The sequence below is a fragment of the Tachypleus tridentatus genome, chromosome 11 (genome assembly GCF_004210375.1).
Source record: "Tachypleus tridentatus isolate NWPU-2018 chromosome 11, ASM421037v1, whole genome shotgun sequence".
In the NCBI taxonomy this organism is placed as follows: domain Eukaryota; kingdom Metazoa; phylum Arthropoda; class Merostomata; order Xiphosura; family Limulidae; genus Tachypleus; species Tachypleus tridentatus.
The window spans coordinates 25,634,440-25,656,043 of NC_134835.1; the positions used below are offsets into that span (position 1 = coordinate 25,634,440).

At 34.1% G+C, this 21,604-nt stretch overlaps 1 protein-coding gene across 2 annotated transcripts in view; it reads right to left on the reverse strand.

The window, feature by feature from the left end:
- Positions 1-13,383: 13,383 nt before the first annotated feature.
- The window catches only part of LOC143231770 (uncharacterized), a 69,976-nt gene continuing 61,755 nt past the window's right edge, over positions 13,384-21,604 (reverse strand). For both annotated transcript variants that reach the window (XM_076466412.1, XM_076466411.1), the window contains exons 12-13: positions 20,625-20,965; positions 13,384-15,053 (exon numbers count right to left, since the gene is read on the reverse strand). In XM_076466412.1, coding sequence (XP_076322527.1) covers positions 20,702-20,965 — 264 coding nt within the window. In that variant the 3' untranslated portion in view covers positions 13,384-15,053; positions 20,625-20,701. The remainder of the gene's footprint in view (positions 15,054-20,624; positions 20,966-21,604) is intronic.

The window sequence follows — 21,604 nt, forward strand, 5'->3', positions numbered from 1 at the left end:
ATCATCATCGCATCTGGTCATCGTATCTGGTCAAAGGAAATTTTGCAGTTCACAAAAACATCGCAGACGACCTCATATCAACTTCCCAACTATCCGCCATAAATATATACAACTTCAGCAACCCTCTATTCGACTTTGATTGATAGAAACTGTTTCAAACTTAGGTCATTTATTACCAAAGTACCAACAATACAAACCCATAAAAACTGGCCAAAACAAGTTAACAACAATATAAATCCATAAAATGGCCAAAACAAGTACTAAAAATAAAAACCCATAAAAACTGGTCAAAATAAGTACCAATAATATAAACCCATAAAAACTGGTCAAAATAAGTACCAATAGTATAAACTCACAAAACTGGTCAAAATAAGTAACAATAATATAAACTCACAAAACTGGTCAAAATAAGTACCAATAATATAAGCCCGTAAAAGCTGGAAAAAATAAATACCAACAATACAAACCCATAAAAACAGACCAAAGACAAAACAATACATAATACAATAACAGTGTCCAAAACTATCTTCCCCTCTCACAAGATAGCCCACCCTAAAATCAAAATTAGAAAAAATAACCTTTATTTACAAAATCTCAAACCGTGGACCATCTCACAGAATCCCGTCTTTCAAGTAGTCCATAAAAAAACACTTAAAAGTATGATCTTTTCATTGACAAAGAAAAACCTTCGACTGCACCTGGCACAACGACCTAGGATACAGATTAACCAAGTCCATATAATAGTTATGCAATGGTTTTCTAGTTTCCTAAGCAACAGACGTCTGCTTGCTTGCTTGTTTGAATTTCTCACAAAACTACACGAGGGCTGTCTGAGCTAACCATTCAAAAGTTAGCAGTAAAAGACTAATGGGAGAACAGCTAGTCATAGTCACCTACTATCAATTCTTGAACAACTCTTTTATCAACGAATAGTGGGATTGAACGTCACTTTATAATGCCCTCACAGCTCCTCGGATTACAAGTGTCTTAACCACCTGGCCATGCCGGGCCATTTATATAAGATAACTTTTATCAACGAATAGTGTGATTGACCACCATATCTAACGCCCCTTCGGCTGAAAAGGTGAGTATGTTCGTTGAGAGGGAATACTGAAAAAAATAAATATATAAAAACACTTCGGGCAGAAATGGTTGAAGGGAAGGGGGTGTCCGCCATTTTCAAATTTTACCTCAGAATTTTAACAAATGGGGTCACTCATAGTCACACCATCTCTCCCATCAGGGCATTGTGACCTTGTTCCACCACTGAGTCACTACTAACAAATTTATAACGCAAATAACATTTATCAACACACAATGATAAAAAACAGCCTTTTTAAATAATGGCAAAAACAGGAATTTTCGTTTATATATATAGTTTAACAATATATTAAACATCTGACAGCTTTTAATGTAACTACCTACGTACACAAATGACATTCAGGGTACATAAAAACATTAACTGTGTTTTAAAAAACCTTTCAAAGAGCATATAAATACGACAGAGGGTACAGAAAACTCGAGGTATATTGTAAAAAAAAAAAGGATAATTTCTTCACTTAAGCCTAGGCCTCGTATTTTAAGTTTTAATGTTTAGCCAATTGTACGTAACTGTAACTAGTTTAACTGTTTAGCCAATCTCTAGAGTTCCACATTTTCGCCAAGACAGGGGATTCGTTCAATTTCCCCGTACATTATGAAAGTGGAGAGAAGACAGCTAGTCTACATCAGTCACCGATAACTTTTGAACTTTCAGTAACGAATAGTGGGATTGGTTGTCACATTATAACAGTGACATGTTTCAATCTCGCGATCCACAAGTTACGAATTCAGCACCTTAACTACCATTCTCCACATCAGAAAGAAGGGTTTTATGTTTGCAGGAAAATAAAAATCTATATAATATTTGGGTATTATAGGTTTTGTACATCTGACAGCATGCAGAATTGAACCAAAACAAAACAGAAGCCTTTCATCCATTTCTGTAGTACTTCCACGCCCTGTGTATTAAAATGAAAACGTGCTAGAAAACAAGTTCCCCAAAATTAACACCATACAAATTGTACACTCGTGTACGATCAAGATTGATGTGACAAAGTTAAAATAGCAACACTTATACATAAAGATAGACTTGTACGCAAAAATCGTGTTTCTTTTTCGTTCTAACAAATATTTGTGTTCAGTGGAAACTCTGGTAAAGTATAACGAAAATCATAAATGTTCCTTTACAAACAGCAGTGATATTATCAAAGAAAACAAGGAGTGAGCGATAACACTTCCAGGAGAACAAGTTCATTAAGTGAATATATATACACACGCATATGTACACATATAAGCGCGATTGTTTGTTTGTTTTTCAATCTTGCACAAAGCTACTCGAGGGCTATCTACGCTAGCCGACCCTAATTTAACAGTGTAAGACTAGAGGGAAGGCAGCTAGTCATCACCACCCACCGTCAACTCTTGGGCGACTCTTTTACCAACGAATAGTGGGATTGACCGTCACATTATAACGCCCCCACGGCTGAAAGGGCGAGCATATTTGGTGCGACCGAAATTCGAACCCGTGACCCTCAGATTACGAGTCGAACGCCTTAACCCACCTGGCCATGCCAGGGCCCTAAACGCAACTGAGAAGAAGAATATGAACCATCAAAACTCAAAAATAATGTTTACTGACCATCATTACTGGCTTGTCTGTAAAGAATGTTTACTGACCATCATTACTGGCTTGTCTGTAAATAGTTTCAGTTCTACAATAAACACAAGACTTAGATTCCATGTATAATATAACAGCTACATAATGTTTGGTTTGTTTTCCCACAAATACCTATAACATTAAACTAATAACACCATGTAACACAATTTTTACTTTTTCTTGTTCCTGGACAGAAAGTGTTATTTCCCAATTACTTATGACTAAAGTAAATGGAAAAAAGACATATTTTTCTCTTCAAACTTTGTTTTTGTGACCTGGGAGCATATAACAAAAACATGATGGGAGACTATATTTGGGGTCTGATACGTGAAAGTGATTTACATTACAGTCGCAAATCTCGAAAAACTACTCACTTCTAAACATTTTTGTATAACTTTAGTATAAATACATGTAAATCTTGATTCATATGTTGTTTTATTCAGACCTTATGTAAATGAAAATGTGCAAATTTGCCTGTTTTCACATAGAAGATAAGTTAATTTCTAAATTTCATTTTCTAGGTCACAAAAGCAAAGTTTGAAGGGAATAATGGTCATTTTTTGTACTTTTACAAAAAAAGCAATTAAGAAATAACACATACTATCCAGGAACAAAATCTGTGTTACATAGTGTTATGTGTAACACAGACACACAACAGTAGTATAACACAACATATTTTTTACACTTGATAACACAATGTTGTCTTAAGCCTACAATAACACAGTGACACGTTGTCATTACTTACACAAATAAAAGTTAAATCAACACTAGGGCCTTTACAAAATTACTTTTTTACAAGTAACATAAACCTTCATTAAGGACTTAGGTTTTACCTTCTTTAACCTTGGCCTTTACGCTTTTGGTATTGCACTGAGTAATATACATGATGTAATTACTCTCTTTACAATATTAGTGGCAAAACATTTTACAATAAGATGAAATGATATGTCGAATTAATCAGGGAAAAAAACAACCTTTGTGTAAAAGATTGAAGCTATGGTTACAAACACGGACCAAACACCTAAAACTAACAATCACTTCCATCTAATTGAATGGTGCTGGATAGTAAGGATTTCTTTCATTAAAATGGGGAAGACATCAATATGATGTTTACAACCAATGCTCTCACACACACTGACCATAAATCCTTCATAATAGTTACAATAATCTGTGGAGAATGTTAGATATCCTTTACATACGAGGGAATGGGTACAACACTTTATAGAATAACACACTACTAGATATATACATACACAAAACTCATTTTTAACTTTTTCCCTTGAGATATTACGGGTACAACACTTGTTGAAATCTACCCACAATTATGGGAACTTCTTTATTATGTTATTATACTGGTATATATACATACATTTACAGGTTTATCACAAATATTATGTTTTTGTAAGATCTAAAATGTTTTAATGCTTAGCTACTGTTTGTTGTTAAATGTACTATGAAATTCAGAGAAACTTGAGTCACTAAACGTTAATACAATGTATTATCTTACATTAATAGGACAATATATCATTCACTCACATGTGGTCACTTCAGAACACACTTTAATACAAATTTACTATCACAAAAATCCACTTAGTATACTTCCCTGGTTTTGTATGACATTACATAAGACAATATTCTCCTGTTTTGTATGACATTACACATGACAATACTTCCCTGGTTTTGTATGACATTACATAAGACCATACTTCCCTGGTTTTTTTAATGATATTACACAAGACAATACTTCCCTGGTTTTGTATGACATTACATAAGGCCATACTTCCCTGTTTTTTTTAATGATATTACACAAGACAATACTTCCCTGGTTTTGTATAACATTACATAAGGCCATACTTCCCTGGGTTTTTTAATGATATTACACAAGACAATACTTCCCTGGTTTTGTATGACATTACGTAAGGCCATACGTCCCTGGTTTTTTAATGATATTACACAAGACAATACTTCCCTGGTTTTGTATGACATTACACAAGACAATATTCTCCTGTTTTGTATGACATTACACATGACAATACTTCCCTGGTTTTGTATGACATTACATAAGGCCATACTTCCCTGGTTTTTTTAATGATATTACACAAGACAATACTTCCCTGGTTTTGTATGACATTACATAAGGCCATACTTCCCTGTTTTTTTAATGATATTACACAAGACAATACTTCCCTGGTTTTGTATGACATTACATAAGACCATACTTCCCTGGTTTTTTAATGATATTACACAAGACAATACTTCCTGGTTTTGTATGACATTACATAAGACCATAATGCCCCTGGTTTTTTAATGATATTACACAAGACAATACTTCCCTGGTTTTGTATGACATTACATAAGACAATATTCTCCTGTTTTGTATGACATTACACATGACAATACTTCCCTGGTTTTGTATGACATTACATAAGGCCATACTTCCCTGGTTTTTTTAATGATATTACACAAGACAATACTTCCCTGGTTTTGTATGACATTACATAAGGCCATACTTCCCTGTTTTTTTTAATGATATTACACAAGACAATACTTCCCTGGTTTTGTATGACATTACATAAGGCCATACTTCCCTGGTTTTTTTAATGATATTACACAAGACAATACTTCCCTGGTTTTGTATGACATTACGTAAGGCCATACGTCCCTGGTTTTTTAATGATATTACACAAGACAATACTTCCCTGGTTTTGTATGACATTACATAAGACAATATTCTCCTGTTTTGTATGACATTACACATGACAATACTTCCCTGGTTTTTTAATGATATTACACAAGACAATACTTCCCTGGTTTTGTATGACATTACATAAGGCCATACTTCCCTGTTTTTTTTAATGATATTACACAAGACAATACTTCCCTGGTTTTGTATGACATTACATAAGGCCATACTTCCCTGGTTTTTTAATGATATTACACAAGACAATACTTCCCTGGTTTTGTATGACATTACGTAAGGCCATACTTCCCTGGTTTTTTAATAATATTACACAAGACAATACTTCCCTGGTTTTGTATGACATTACATAAGACCATACTCTCCTGTTTTGTATGACATTACACAAGACAATACTTCCCTGGTTTTGTACTCTCAGACTAAACCTGCTACACTTATGCAAAGACAACAACAGATTTGCATGGCAAATTTTAACCAAGATTGGTAGGTCTAGACAATTCTGTATGCAAGCATTGTTGTTGTTTTTTCACAAAAATAATGTTTATGTGAACTTTGATAAAAGGAAATAAATTTAAGTTCAATTAGTAAAATTAATGATGTCTTCAAACTGTTAGAAATGAGTAGGATAGTTTTAAGGTGGTAAGTCTTATCTGTCCTACATCACTCACTTTTTCAACATCCAAAGTAAACCTAAATTTGTTTTCTTTTTGCATGAAACAAGTTTAATTGTTCCTACAAAGCCTAATACTGCATTGAACAAATACATCAATGAAGTTTGTTGTTTTATGCTGCTATCAAATAAGTCATTTAAAATATTTTGAAGATTACAGAATCGTTGTACATTCTGGATGTTTTTTCACAAAGAACATGGGAAATCCTCATCGTACATTAATGTTAGAACGCATAACAGAAATATTTTTATGGATTTATTAAATCTACGGAAATAAATAGTGTTAATAAACTAGACCTTTTGTGTGCATTTATAACTCAGCCTCACGTATTTTGTTTATTTTTGTCATCCATTATTTTGTAAAAAAAATAACCTACCATGATTATAGCTTGTGAGTACACAAGCACATTGACCCAGCATGATGCCAATGCTATTCTAACATTTATTCCTGAACCATAACTTATAACCAACTATTAAGCAGTATCAATCATCTAAGGTTGTAAAAATAGAACAATTTAAATCAAATGAAAGAGATAATTTGTGTTTATAACAATCTGAGAAACTAAACAGCCTAATTCCAAGTTACCTTGCAAGATACACATGTAGTGACACATGTTAACAGAGACGTACATTCTTCTAAGCATTCAGTTCAAAGGGAGATTTGAAGCAACATACAATGTTTATGATTCGTTTTCTATACGTGCACTAGTTACTTTAAAAACACTTGAACAAAGTGTTAATGATACATGGTACACCACACTTTTATCACCAAATTGAAGAGAGTTTTCCTTTAATGAACAGCCCAGAACTCCACACAATAGTTTCTTTTTCAGAACAAGCATTAGTTCTTAAAACATGTAAACTTTCCTCGTTCGTACCATGAACAGCCTTTCATACATGAAAAAATAGTTTAAAAATGTATTTAACAAAACATTCCACTTTCAAATAAGACAGTTATTGACTTTCTTTAGCAGGTTGTATAAACGACTGAGACGACAGTTACGACACACATTCAAAGCTCTTTTTATCCAGTACCTTAAGCATCACACATATATTCAACCCATGATAGCAACTTCCAGATTCTAATGCTTAATAACTTATAGTGAGCTTCAGAAGTGAATGGGCTTTTCTATTTTACACCTTTCAACCATAAAATAAAACATCCACACTGCCAAAAGTTAACATCTTCCAACCTGAAATACGTATTTCTGATAGACACTCTCATATGTCTGTCACCAGAGTGATTTGCATGCCACTAGCAATGAAGCAGCTCTAACCTAAGTTGACCATGAATTGTGCTACTGTATGATGACAAATCATGTGACAAAAACCTCCACCAAAAGGAGGGTGACAACATCTATGCACAACAGTTCCCCCATGAAGTTGCATTCATGCAATCTTCATTCTTTAACAAGACAACATGCACTGAAATGGTGAGGAATGGGTTATTCAATGAGCATCTGTTGGAAATATATTTTCCTGTAAAGTAAATCCTCACCTTGATAATAACATCTCTTCACAAATATTTAGCTAGAATCCCATACTGAAGTGGTGTAAAACTTATCTACTTCAGCTTCCTTCAGAAAGCACCAAAAGGAAGCCCATGGGGTGTGACACCCAATGGCCAGAGGTCCATAAGGTCACACCTGTGGGTGACCATGTTTCATCCGGGTTATACTCTTCACTCTTATATGAAAATAGGAAGAGACAGAGAAGCCAAACCTGTGTCACAGGGATTGGCTGAATGTGGCATGGCCTTTACAGTTTCAATACTACAACTTTGATACATTTTATGTATTTTCATAAAATTTCTGAAGATTTCTGTAAGGTTGAAATAACAAATTTCATAATTTTTAATGAAGTACTTTAACTAAAGATTTTTCAGGAATATATGGACTCAAAGTTTTGACTGTTCTGAATGCAAAACAATTTTCATATTATGATTAAAAACATTTTCTTCCTCTGAAAATTGTCAAATTTCACTTAGATAACCTCTAAAACTTCCTAAATAAATTAAAAAGACTTTTTAGTAAATCTGTACATTTCATCTGTTATTTTCTGTATCATAACTCTAAATGAGGTTCATTAAATTGACCAATCTCGTAACAACAACAACAAAAAATACAAAATAATCCCACATTCTTCATTATTTTCAATAATTACTCAAAATTCTAACACAAAACAACATTTGTTTATCCTAAATAGTTTTAAACTTCTAACAGTAAACATGTATTTTTACTTAAAGATTTATTGTTCTTTGAGCTATGTGTAACTAATAACCCAACAAAATAAATTGTAAACCACATGGGGAATGTGTAGCTCATGCTACTCCAACACATTATGTAATACAAAGGCTAATCACAAGTATATCTCATGAAAAATTAATTTTACCTAATCCAATATAACTCTCACTTGGGTCTTCTTTTCTTTATATTGTTGATGAAACTTAAACCTAGTTTTTTATACTAATGGTACTACTACACTGAATAATTTTATTTAATCAAATAATCCACCAATGAACATGGGATGAGATAACACATAAAAAAAAGATAATATCCTATAACTATCAGTTTTTCTGGCTTTCTAACTATGTGGCAAGAGCTATTAAAAATTCAGCTAATCTCACTGTTGTGTTTCCCATGGGAATAAAGTTTGAACTGGAAGTAAAACAGACAATTCTTTGTACAAAAAAACAATGCAATACAGCATGGCATTTGGTATAATAAAACTTTAGCTTTATATGTTGTATTCAGTGTCCAAGAGAACTGTTGGTAGGTTTGATAAAGAGGATGCAATAGGTTGGCATGGTAAGACGGGTCTGATTTTCTAGTTTCTGGCTCTGTAGCCAATCAGGATTGGAAGCTATAAAAACTATGCTTTGTTTGAGTGATGACAATATTATAATGATCAATTTATATTAAATTTCATACTTTCAGTATGATGATAAATAAATTAGAGAAGATAGAATACCTAGAAAGGAAATGTCACAATTTTCATACTAGTAGAAATTAAGTACTTTTTTAGAAAATTAAAACTTACATAATTAATAAAGTGCTTGAATTAAATTTTGAATGTAACTCTGTAACACCTCATGACATACACAGAAAAGGATACCTGTATTTGTAGGGTTAAGGAGAAAGAAGGAAAGAAAAGAACAAAGGAGTAGAACTGAAAGAATAGGGTAAAAAAACCTTCAGATACTGGGAATGGAAAATGCTCTGTTTAGGGTCACCTAAAAATGAGCAAGAAAAGAGATTGACAAGCCATCAGAAACAGTCAGGTGGTTAACAGAATGAACATCAGGAGGTAAGGGGTGGCGATAACAGAATGAACATCAGGAGGTAAGGGGTGGCGATAACAGAATGAACATCAGGAGGTAAGGGGTGGCAATAACAGAATGAACATCAGGAGGTAAAGGTGGCGATAACAGAATGAACATCAGGAGGTAAAGGGTGGCGATAACAAAATGAACATCAGGAGGTAAAGGGTGGCGATAACAGAATGAACATCAGGAGGTAAGGGGTGGCGATAACAGAATGAACATCAGGAGGTAAGGGGTGGCGATAACAGAATGAACATCAGGAGGTAAGGGGTGGCGATAACAGAATGAACATCAGGAGGTAAGGGGTGGCGATAACAGAATGAACATCAGGAGGTAAGGGGTGGCGATAACAGAATGAACATCAGAAGGTAAGGGGTGGCGATAACAGAATGAACATCAGAAGGTAAGGGGTGGCGATAACAGAATGAACATCAGAGGTAAGAGGTGGTGATAACAGATCAGTCAGTGATGTTGATAGACAAAGACATGGGACAAAAATAACAAGAACAATTCCACAGAAACAGAATGTTTGATCCACTGGGTAACAGATAGACAAGGTGTCTTTGTGAGGATGGAGAAAAGATATCCTCTGATGAAAAGGGGTCATATGAAAATGGAACAAAATAATAAGGAAAGAGAATGGGGGTCTGATGATAAGTGGATCAAGACAAAGTCAGTCAAAGAGAAGAAGCCTAGAGTAGAGAAAGGTGGCAAGGACATCCAAGTGAAGCATTGCCCAACCAACAACAAAACTCATAGAAGATCAAGGACTGTAGAAACCACACTGTTGATAGAATATCGGCTGGATAAGATAAGAGGACTGCCACCAAGACGTAAGCACCTGGTAAACGACATGCATGATAATTAACTGGATGCAAATAGGTCCAGAAGGTTATGTACCATGGCCAAAAGCACAAGTCTTATAAATGGGCAGAACAAGAAGCAATGGTGGAATAGACTTAGTGGAACTTCACCATGTGATACATCAATAGGGACAGGAATTGGAACATGTATGACAAGTAGTAAACATGTTGAACACAGTGATGTGGAGTGGATATCCATCTTGTGTTCAAAGGTCAGAAATCCTTCCCACATCTAGAAATATACTTCAATCAAAAAGAGAGAGATAAAATAATGGTGATGTCTAGATTGAGAGGGAATGCAGAAAGTAGTGGGGTATGGTCCAGTCTTTCAAGGAGGAACTTACAAAAGAGGCCAATAGACTTCAAGAATAAAACCTTGGGTCTACAAGGTCCACTGCATGAGACACAAATGGACACTCCAATATGAAGAACAGTTTCAGGTAAGCCAAAGTCCCTGGATGCAAAGGAACATCTTTCAGAAATAGAGAAAGAGATGTGTGAAGTCCAATAACCAGACATGCCATAGCTTGTAGGTAAAGAAGCAGAGGCTTAACTTAATTGAGACACGAGACAAAGAAAATACTCAAAAGTACCAAACACTGGTTGAGTATGAGAAAGGATTGAGATTTGATGGTAAGTTCTCTCCAGCCAAGTAGCCACTGTAAAAGAAAAGAAGTAGAGAAGATGGAAGGGTCAAGATGGGCTAATAGAAATAAATAAATCAATAGAGGAACATCAGCCCCATTCTGTGAATATGAAAAAAAACAAAAAACTGGCACCATACCAAAGAATAAATGAGGGGCTGACACTCATGCAAATGGATGAGCAAAGAATGGAAAGAAATGAAAAGGTTGGAGAAAACATAGAAAACAAAGGAGGGTTAGCAGAGAAGAAAGTGTGAGAAGATTCCTGACATATAACCAATGATATAGACTGGATGCAATAGATCATGGTAGGGCTAAAATAAAATGGAAAAGGAAATGGAGAGAAACAAAGGTGGAGAAAATGAATGCTAGCTGAAAGTGAGACCACCAACAGGAAAAGAGACTGGTACCCACAGAATCATACATGCATGATGACAACTGACAACAAGAGTGATAAACTAAGCATCTGGAAAAGCAAATATAAGAAAAAAAGGAAGGGCTAGAACCTGAAATGAAGACTTGAGGAGGAGACTGAATCAAGTGAAGATTAAGAGAAAAGGAGCAAGGCCAAGAAAAAAGAAACATATGTTAAGAGAATCCACAAAACAGGACAAAGGAAGTCATAAAATAAGAATTGATAAAGAATATATGCAAAGTATAAGGACAGAAGCACACATGAGAATGAAACCCACACACAGAAAGGAAGATTAAGGTTGCATCACAAATGATAAGGTACTGCCCAAACCAAACCAGTGAAAGTCACATTCCAAAAGATAATTTCCAACAAGAACGAAATTTAGCCAATGGCATGAAAGTAGGAGGCCCAGTAAGTACATGATTATCCACAACAAGTCAAACATTGGCTGCAACAACCCTGATGGTAAAGAACTTTTTGGAGACACAGCATAAATAAAGTTTAAGTGTGAACCATGTCACATACTCAGTACTAAGTACAAATCACTGTCTTTGAGAACGCACAATAAAAATTACAGCTTTTGAAACAAGAGCCAAAAAAATGAAATTCAGAGTTTTGTTAATGATGCAAATTTCAACAAATGGAACCCAGATGAGAACATTGAGCTTATCTGAGCATCATAATGCGGGGAAAAAGAACAGTTGACAAAAATGCAAATTCACAGGGGAAATTATTGTACATTGAAGTGTGTAACCCTCCTACTAGCAGAGAGCTTTGTCACATGATTGTATCATCATACAGTAGAACAATTCACATTAAATCACATTAATTAGGTGGGGTTGACTCAACACTACGGGTATGCAAGTCTATTTGGTAGATAGATGCATGAGGAAGATAGCTAAATCTGTGTGTACAGGTGATGGCATCTTGAAATGAAAAATGAATAACAAATATGTTTATACCACACAAAAGTACTATAGACATCAAAGTAACTTAGATAAAGCAATATTTCCTTATTCAACACTAGTGTTATAAAAATCTGTGTCTTTGATATTACAATATTCAAGTGACAAGTTGTCTGATGTTTTCACTTTTAAAACTTTTGCTGATTGAATTTCCAAATTAATGAATTATAGTATATCTCAAACTTTAGCAGTTCTTAATGACTAGAGTTTAGTAAATTTCTTTAAAATATTTTAATTTGCACAAAAACATTTAATGTTTAAAACAAGCTAAGTAACATCATAATTTAATATCACATGCTGAACATCCTTTTAATGTATTAACTTTAGACAAAATAAATATAATAAAACTTTCAAAGATAGTAAAAAAATACACAAAAAGTTTATTTTAACACGTTGGCTCCCAAGACTATTTTTCCAATACTTTCCAGGGTCAAGAAAAAACTTGTTGTCCTGATGTCCCACTCCCATTTGTATATGTAGCTGTTATGTCACAGCCAAGAAGCAGCCCTTTAAAAAAAGAAAACAGAGCATAATTCACTGATGAGTCATGTGGGTCTTACTGGAAGACTATCACAGCTCACCGATGGGTCATGTGGGTCTTACTGGAAGACTATCACGGCTCACCAATGGGTCATGTGGGTCTTACTGGAAGACTATCACAGCTCACCAATGGGTCGTGTGGGTCTTACTGGAAGACTATCACAGCTCACCAATGGGTCGTGTGGGTCTTACTGGAAGACTATCACAGCTCACCAATGGGTCATGTGGGTTTTACTGGAAGACTATCACAGCTCACCAATGGGTCGTGTGGGTCTTACTGGAAGACTATCACAGCTCACCGATGGGTCATGTGGGTCTTACTGGAAGACTATCACAGCTCACCGATGGGTCATGTGGGTCTTACTGGAAGACTATCACAGCTCACCGATGGGTGCGTGTGGGTCTTACTGGAAGACTATCACAGCTCACCGATGGGTGGTGTGGGTCTTACTGGAAGACTATCACAGCTCACCGATGGGTCATGTGGGTCTTACTGGAAGACTATCACAGCTCACCGATGGGTCATGTGGGTCTTACTGGAAGACTATCACAGCTCACCGATGGGTCGTGTGGGTCTTACTGGAAGACTATCACAGCTCACCGATGGGTCGTGTGGGTCTTACTGGAAGACTATCACAGCTCACCGATGGGTCATGTGGGTCTTACTGGAAGACTATCACAGCTCACCGATGGGTCATGTGGGTTTTACTGGAAGACTATCACGGCTCACCGATGGGTCATGTGGGTCTTACTGGAAGACTATCACGGCTCACCGATGGGTCGTCTGGGTCTTACTGGAAGACTATCACAGCTCACCAATGGGTCATGTGGGAGCCAACGTATTAAAAGTATTAAAATCTAACAATTTTTTTAAATTAAAGAGGTTGGAATCTTTAAATGAGAAAGCTTCATACCACTTTCTGGTAAAATAAATTCATGTAACTTTAATATAAGTAAAACACTCTTGTAAAATAAATTACAAATAAAAATATTGCATCTCACTATATTTTCAGAATTTTCTAATATTTAACTTAAGCTTTGCTTCTCTTTGTCTACATACACCTAATGTTTTAAACATTTATAAAAAACATTTAGATAATATAATATACTTAAATATACAGATTTTACTAATAGCAAACAATAATAGTAAATAATACTAATAATAGTAAATAATGTATAGTTTTGAATAATCAACTTCAATCATTTCACAACATCTAAACGGTCTGATCATTGGTTTGGAAATGTCATGAAAGCAATCTATTAAATTTCTCTGCACTTGAAACATTGCAAGCCTATAGCATTTTGCTCTGTGTAACTAAATGACTAGAATCAGACTGGATTTTAATAAAATGTCACACTATTAGTTTGAGAACCTATTGATCAAGGAAAGAGATATCTGAACGAGATGTGCACAATCACAGTTTACATAAAGTGTTCCAACGTGAACAATAATTAATATTTACATAACAAGCACATAAAACACAAATCTTTGTTTTGTCATATAACTGATAAAACTCAAATTATACTGAGCATCAATGAATATCAAAACAAATTAACACAATAACAAATATTTTGGTGAGAAATTTTTAAATTATTTAGTTTTAATGGTTAACTGAATAGTTTTTTGTAATTAGTCTATCAAACAGCTGATATTTTTACAATTTATATTAACATTTATAAATATATTTGATTGTAATAATCAGTTGTTTCTATTTTAAAATGTTTTTATGTGACTAAAGTTGAAGATGCATTTGATGTTCATAAACTCCGAAAACTAGATGTATCGTCAAAATATTTACATTTTTTCACATGAGAACATCCATGTAATTTTTGTTTTTTTCATTTGGCACTCACTTATCGTATTCCATAGAATGTTAATAATAATAATAAAAAAATCTTTCACTTATTAATCATTATTGTTACTCTATAAATGCACAATATTTATAACAATGTACGGTTTACTGCTCCTTGAACCAACTTACAACAGTTCATTGAGACCAAAAACATACTACGAACAATCCAAACGAAATGTTTCCTCTGTGGCAGGATCAGTAATTATGGATATATCTGGATCTGTAAGGATCTGCAATCCATCCAAATCAATTGGATCTAGTCCCGCCCTTAATGCTTCATCTACAGGAAATAAATCAGTGTCCAAAGAACCAGAGAGGTTGGCCATTGCTGAACTCAAACCACTAGCAAAGTCTTGTTTCATTAAATGTTCCTCAACCCCAGGAGCTGTGGAATAAAATTTAAAAAGTATCATAAATTTGTAATGCTTTAGACACCTCTTGTAGCATGTTGTAATATCAATTCTTAGTGAACATTTCCCCAAAAACATTAATATAATTAAACCAGGTTACTTAATCAACAGGTCAAACTAAGTTTGTTTTCTTTTAGCAGAATTTCATTCTTTTCATAATTCTTTTGTCTTTCAAGTATTTCATTCTCCAAACATTTCATGCAATTATGACAATAAAGTTAAAGCATCAAACTTCTTTGATGTGAACAAACATCAAAAATGTTTAGAAACCAGCAGCCTTACTGAAAAGTTACGTTTTTAGCAAGACCTGATTTCAACACCCAGTTGACTGAAGCTGTCTTGCTCTGGTTGCTCCATAGTAACATTGGCACATAGCACATTTGTTTTTTCTTATAGCAAAGCCACATCACTGAGTCCACCGAGGGGAATCGAGCTCCTCATTTTAGCATTGTAAATCCATAGACTTACTGCTGTACTAGCGGAGGGCACATAGCACGTAAAAAGACTTTTCTGTGCTGAAAAATATTCACACACAGAACAGAAAAAAATCACAATTCAGACACCATCAAAGCTATCTTGCAGTAAAAATTGAACACAAACAGATTAAAACTTCACTATAAAATGTAATGGAGTCAACCTCTGAGTACCAAATGGTACGTTCACCATCGGGATTTAATAAAATGTCATTTATTTCCAGTACTTATACCTATTTCCTCTTTTTTTGTTTTAAATTTTATTACTATTTATATCGAAGGCCTTTACACATTAACAGTTAACACACAGGCTGCCGTGTGACCTGCCGGTGTGTCACACCTAGCTTGTACTGATGTGCCACGTGATCTGCTCGCAGTCCACACCACATATTAATTTCAATTGTAATTTTCTCCTTGGCACGTAACGTAAAGTCGTCTTGAACCACATACAAAACATCAGGAATGTCTCATCTTTTACAGCTTATAATTTTCCCATCATATCTTTTGAATGGAGAAAATTAATGAACAATATTTTTCTATCAAAAAAAGTCAAAAACGCACTGAAAAAATACATATATTTATATGGTATGGTAAAAAAAATGAATTTTTACACGAAAAAGAAAAATAATGGACAAAACTGGGAATTAGTCTGTGAAAAATGTAAAAAAAATTTTATTTTGCATCATAAAAGACAACAAAAAATGCAACTTTCGATCAGAAAATATTTATAATGCTTTTTAACAAAGCATTCTGAGCAAAAAGCAGGATTCTCTTTGCACGAATCACAACAGGTATTCACTTTCTTACATTTTTGTCATTGTCTCAACCCTGCCAATTCTCTTTTTCAATTCTGCATAGTTTCATTTGCATATTCTTCTATTTCTGTTGTCCTTACTTTCACACCTTTTAGCATGTGTTTAGCAGAAGAATCCTTTGTGATGAGGAACTTGTTCTTGACATAAAGTTTCAATGACAGATTGTCTGAATTTATTCACCCTTATTCTGATCTTCTTTACAGATCATAAGTACGTTTTCAACAGATGTGTTTAGAAAAGACTCAGTTGCAACTTTATAGAACCACTGAATGGTTTTTCTCAGAGGCGAGAAGTAGCTCGCCATTTGATTTGAAACATTTATACCATGCTTTGCAGAACTATAAGTGGCAATCGTTTCTGGCTTCACTATTTCTTTGTTGTTGCAGTTTTGCTTTCCAATACTTAATACCTTTAAGTTATGTTCTGTTGAAAGCATAAGAACTTCCCATTTTACTACAACTATTACATCATTGTCTTCACGGCTTATGATTTCACCTCTTTTCAGCTTTGTTATTGTTATAACTTTTGAATTTCCCTTTCGATTTTGGCAAATAGTTCCAAGAAGATGTGTTTGCTATTCAAGTTATGCCTTTACCACAGAGACAGAAGCGTAATAATTATCTATAGTAATACTTCATTACTTCCAGTACTGTTCTGCAAGACCTCCTACCACTTGAACACTATGCACTATTCATCAGTTGGTCCATCTTGTTGTCCAGAGTTTTCTTTCCTAACGTGCACACAGCTGGTATACATGTAGCCACTTGGATCACATAACTTGCATACCTTCACGCTATACCTATCTACCTGAATTACATAGTCTAAATATGAGGCGTCCTCACCAGGTAACCACAAATTCATCAACTCCTGGAATCTTAGCTGTGGTGAAATCTGTTTCAAGCGATACAACCAAATCTCTAACTTTCACCAACTGATCATTGCCAGCAGCCTATTCGTCACCAAAGTGCATGAATCTCACTAAGAGCTGAAATCAATTTTGTCCCAAAAACTTGAAAATAAAACTTTTTGTAGAATTTCTTTTTACTCCAATAAAGTGAAATTTTTGGGTACTGTACACGTCCCATAAACATCACTATACACAGGAATTTCTTGACTTCTGCAACATCAGTCATCTTCCACTCTTTCACACAAGATCTTCAATGTACTTGGTTGTTCAGAAGCCATTTTTCAGCATTGGAATTTGCCTGATAAACAAGTAACGATAAGATTAAATGCATCTATTAACCTGAGGAATTGTTGTCGATAGGTGTTTATTCCTGGTATGCTTGGACTGCCAGTAAAAGAGAGGTTTTGCGATGTATTCCATCTACTTTGTGCCAATCATTGGTTGGAAGTGCAGCATCATCACTTTTGCTGTCAATGCTGTCAACTCTGACTAGGAGATTCCAGTTGACTATAGACATCTGACATAATTCAGAGTTGAAAATCATTATCTGACATGGTAGATTTAATAGAGTCAGGGTTAGATGGCACATAACTATCTGTATCAGAAAAAGAACAAAATGGCTTATCATTACCTGAACCTTGTTGAGATAGTAATCCATAAAATGATTTATATGTAAATGAGCTTTTTTGTATATTCATATAGAACTAAATTTTTGCATATTGAGTTAGACGTTGCAATCTAAAAAGAAAAGAACAGTGAGTTAATGAAACTGCTATAGAAAACACATGATGAGTTTCAGCATGTTCTGCTAGCAGGTCAAGCAGCACACAGGAAATATATTATTACAGTGTTGCATGACCCATCAGAAGGTTACGGTATAAATATATATATACTAACAGTCTAGGGCAGTCAAATATACCATATAATACCACAAAATACAATTATGTAAACCTAACTGCTTTATAATGCTGAAAGCACATATGTAATGAATTTATAACACTGCTGTTGCCAATGTTTTAATAGCAATGAATGGGTCATCATGGAAGTTTATCGGTAAGTTAAGATATTTAAGAGTTTTCAACCTAATAATTACAGGGAGACACCAAACAAAGTTAACAGGTACAACTGGCCTCCTATATCAAGTGTTCAGCCATTCATTAACAGATGTCTTTTTCACATTTTAACTGACATTCAGAGAAAAAACATGACAGAAAATGTTGTTGTGCATTGTGTCAACAATATTAAATGAAGAAACAGTAGACCTATATGGGAAAGGAGAAAATTACACATAACAGATGCACAGAAAAAAATGATTAAACTTTCAGTTTACATTTCTTACCAGTATGATTAACCTGTCCCTGATCAATTTTTCCCTAATATCACTTCAATAAACTGTTTTAATTCCATAAATAAAAACACTAACTGTAAGTCATCTTACTGGGAATGAAAAATGAATCTAAAATAATTGATTCACATGGCTCTTAACTTAGTAGCTAAACATTACAAGTAAATAATATAACGTTTTGCTTTTAGAAACTAGAAACTTTGTTTAAAATAAATAATTGAAAGCTTTTTCATAGAGGGCCATTAAAATATAAAAATATAGTGTGTGCTGAGAGAAGGAATGCATTATTATGAAATGCTGACCTGAATTATGTTATCCAGAAAACTTGTCTAATTTCTTAAATGTCATTTTATGTTTTAAAAACTAGTTACTTGATTAAAATAACTTTGTTTTTATGTTTTTGGCTGTTATTATGACACTAGTTCTTGTCGACTTCCACACAGATTTGGCTACCTGACAATAAAGTAGCATGTTTTCTAAGTTTGTTTATAATGTATTTTTGTTCAACTAAAAAGAGTACAGTCACTGAATAAGGAACATCTGTTACGTGTAACCAAAAAGATGAACTGTTTTCTAATTTAATTATCTTATATCCAATATTCCTTCTAAAAATTCTTATGTACTCAGTATCACCTCACATATTTCATATATTCCTAAACAAACATCATTTTTCTGTACTTTGATTTCACTATCAAGTAGATTAAATACTTTAGATAAGGTACACAGCCAGTTACAGGTAAACAAGTTCACAAACAATACAAACAATGGCACTCCTTAAATTTTTCATGAGCCAATGAGTCAACAGAAAATAGATATGGGGTGTTTGTAATGTGTTTTTAACAACTACAAGTAATATGCATTATAATAGTTCATTTACAGTGAGTAAAGGAAATTACAAAACACCTCACACACATAAACACCAGTCAACAATATAACATGCTTGGAATTGTTTACCCTTAACCAGAACTACCAACAGACATTTTACCAAAAGTGTTCTAAATCAGTAACAATCTTACAAATACAAGAATATACAAAACTTTGTGTTGTTTTTTTTTGCAACTAAATTGTTAATTCAGTGATTAAAGTTGTTACCACACATATATACATGATACTTATGTTCAATAAACTATCTCATCATTTCTAACTAAACAAACTCCCAAGCTTTTCACTACAATCTATCTTTGTCTTTCAGTCCAAATCTAAACATTAATCAGTCTCTAAACTGACTGTAACCATAACACTTAGTAATCTAATATTATCTAGCTATGAAATGATAACAAAATAACTTGGAATTCTCTCAGAATTACCATCATTATAAAAAAAAAACAATTCCTACATGAAAGAAGTATCTATTAGATGAAACTGACTAAAAACAAACAAAACAGACTCATTCAAATATTTTAAAAAGTATACGAACGGAAAATACTAAACGCAAAATGAATGGTTCCTTATGTATTTTTTTCAGATTTTGACAAAAGACTGGAAAATTCAACACAAATATTTGGTGGCAGTCTGAACCTGACGTCTGTTCTAATAGTGTAAAGCATACATTCAAAGAAAGGTTCAAAAGAGTTCTAGTTATCACACAAAGAAACCTAAAACATAACTGAAGGTAGAAGCTGGCTTTATTGGCCCAAAGCAATTAACTTAATCTTGTAATGCAGAAGGTTTTCTGTACTAATATAACTTTATTTTATCACGGTAAGAAGTTAAATGATTTTGAATCACTTGTGATGTTTAAAAACATATATAACAATTAGAAAACTAAACTAAACTGAAGGATATTCATTTAAACTTCCTGTAATGGTGTTATTAAGTTTTCATGATATATTCAGTAGTTCTTTTTCAAGAATTTCATATGTAGGTAGTGGGTGTGTTAGATGCACTCTGCAGAAAAGAAGGGTTAGCAAAGATCCCTACAGGTAATAAAGGGTAAAAAAAGTCAAACCCCTGAAAAATAAGACACTGATAATAATAACATTATTAGTGATTACAGTAAAATATACCTGTTAATACAATATCAGGAATGCTTGTCGGTGTTTGTGGAGTTTTAGGTGTGGGTGGATGACTTGAAGACAACACATTAGAAGTGGACAAAAAACGAAGGAGACTGTAGCTGAGTGTCTAACCCTGTTGAACCCATACCATACAGCTGGATGGCCATCTCTAGTGTGTCCATATTACCAATCATACCTTGGGCTAACACATCAGGGTAAAGGAATTTAGTACCTTCTACAAGTGTTTCACTCTTACCACTTGATCTTACATCGACAGCTGCATAACCAGAGCCAGAACTAGTGTGTGACGGAGGGATGTTCCCAATACTTGGCAAGCTGTTGTCCCTGAACTAAAAGAAAATCAACATATTACTATATATTAAAAGTGAAACGACGTATGGCGTACCAATAGCGAACATGTTGTATCTTTTCCTAACCTACACACTTTTCATCAGAATGTTTCACATAATATGTATGTGATGCTAGATATGCAAGTAATTTTTACTGAAGCTAGATCTTTCTTCATACAAATAGTGTTCTGTACAGCTCGTAAAACTTCTTTCTTCATCACCATCAGACAAGGCTCCGATTCTAAGTTTGTTTCTGTGAGGTTAACCCTTAAACAAAACATCGTATCATTCGCCACAGAATGATATTAGATTGCTTCTAAAACACACGTTTTTTAAACAAACAACCAGCACATAATTCCACAAGTGCACAGTGATGAAGTATGTTTGTGATAAGAAAAGCACAAACACCAGTTTTATGGAAATATGGCTGCAAACTTATCTTTGACACCTTGTTTTGATGTAACCACACCTACTTTTAATGATATAATAAAATCCTGCAGGACAGTAACTAGAGCCATCTATGTGATCTTTAAATTTCTGATCCTAGGAGAAACCTGTGACAACCATAATGTCAGAAGAAGTTTACATTTTCTATTCCATGTTAGAAATTAACTCATTTCTTGTACAAGTTGATAAAGT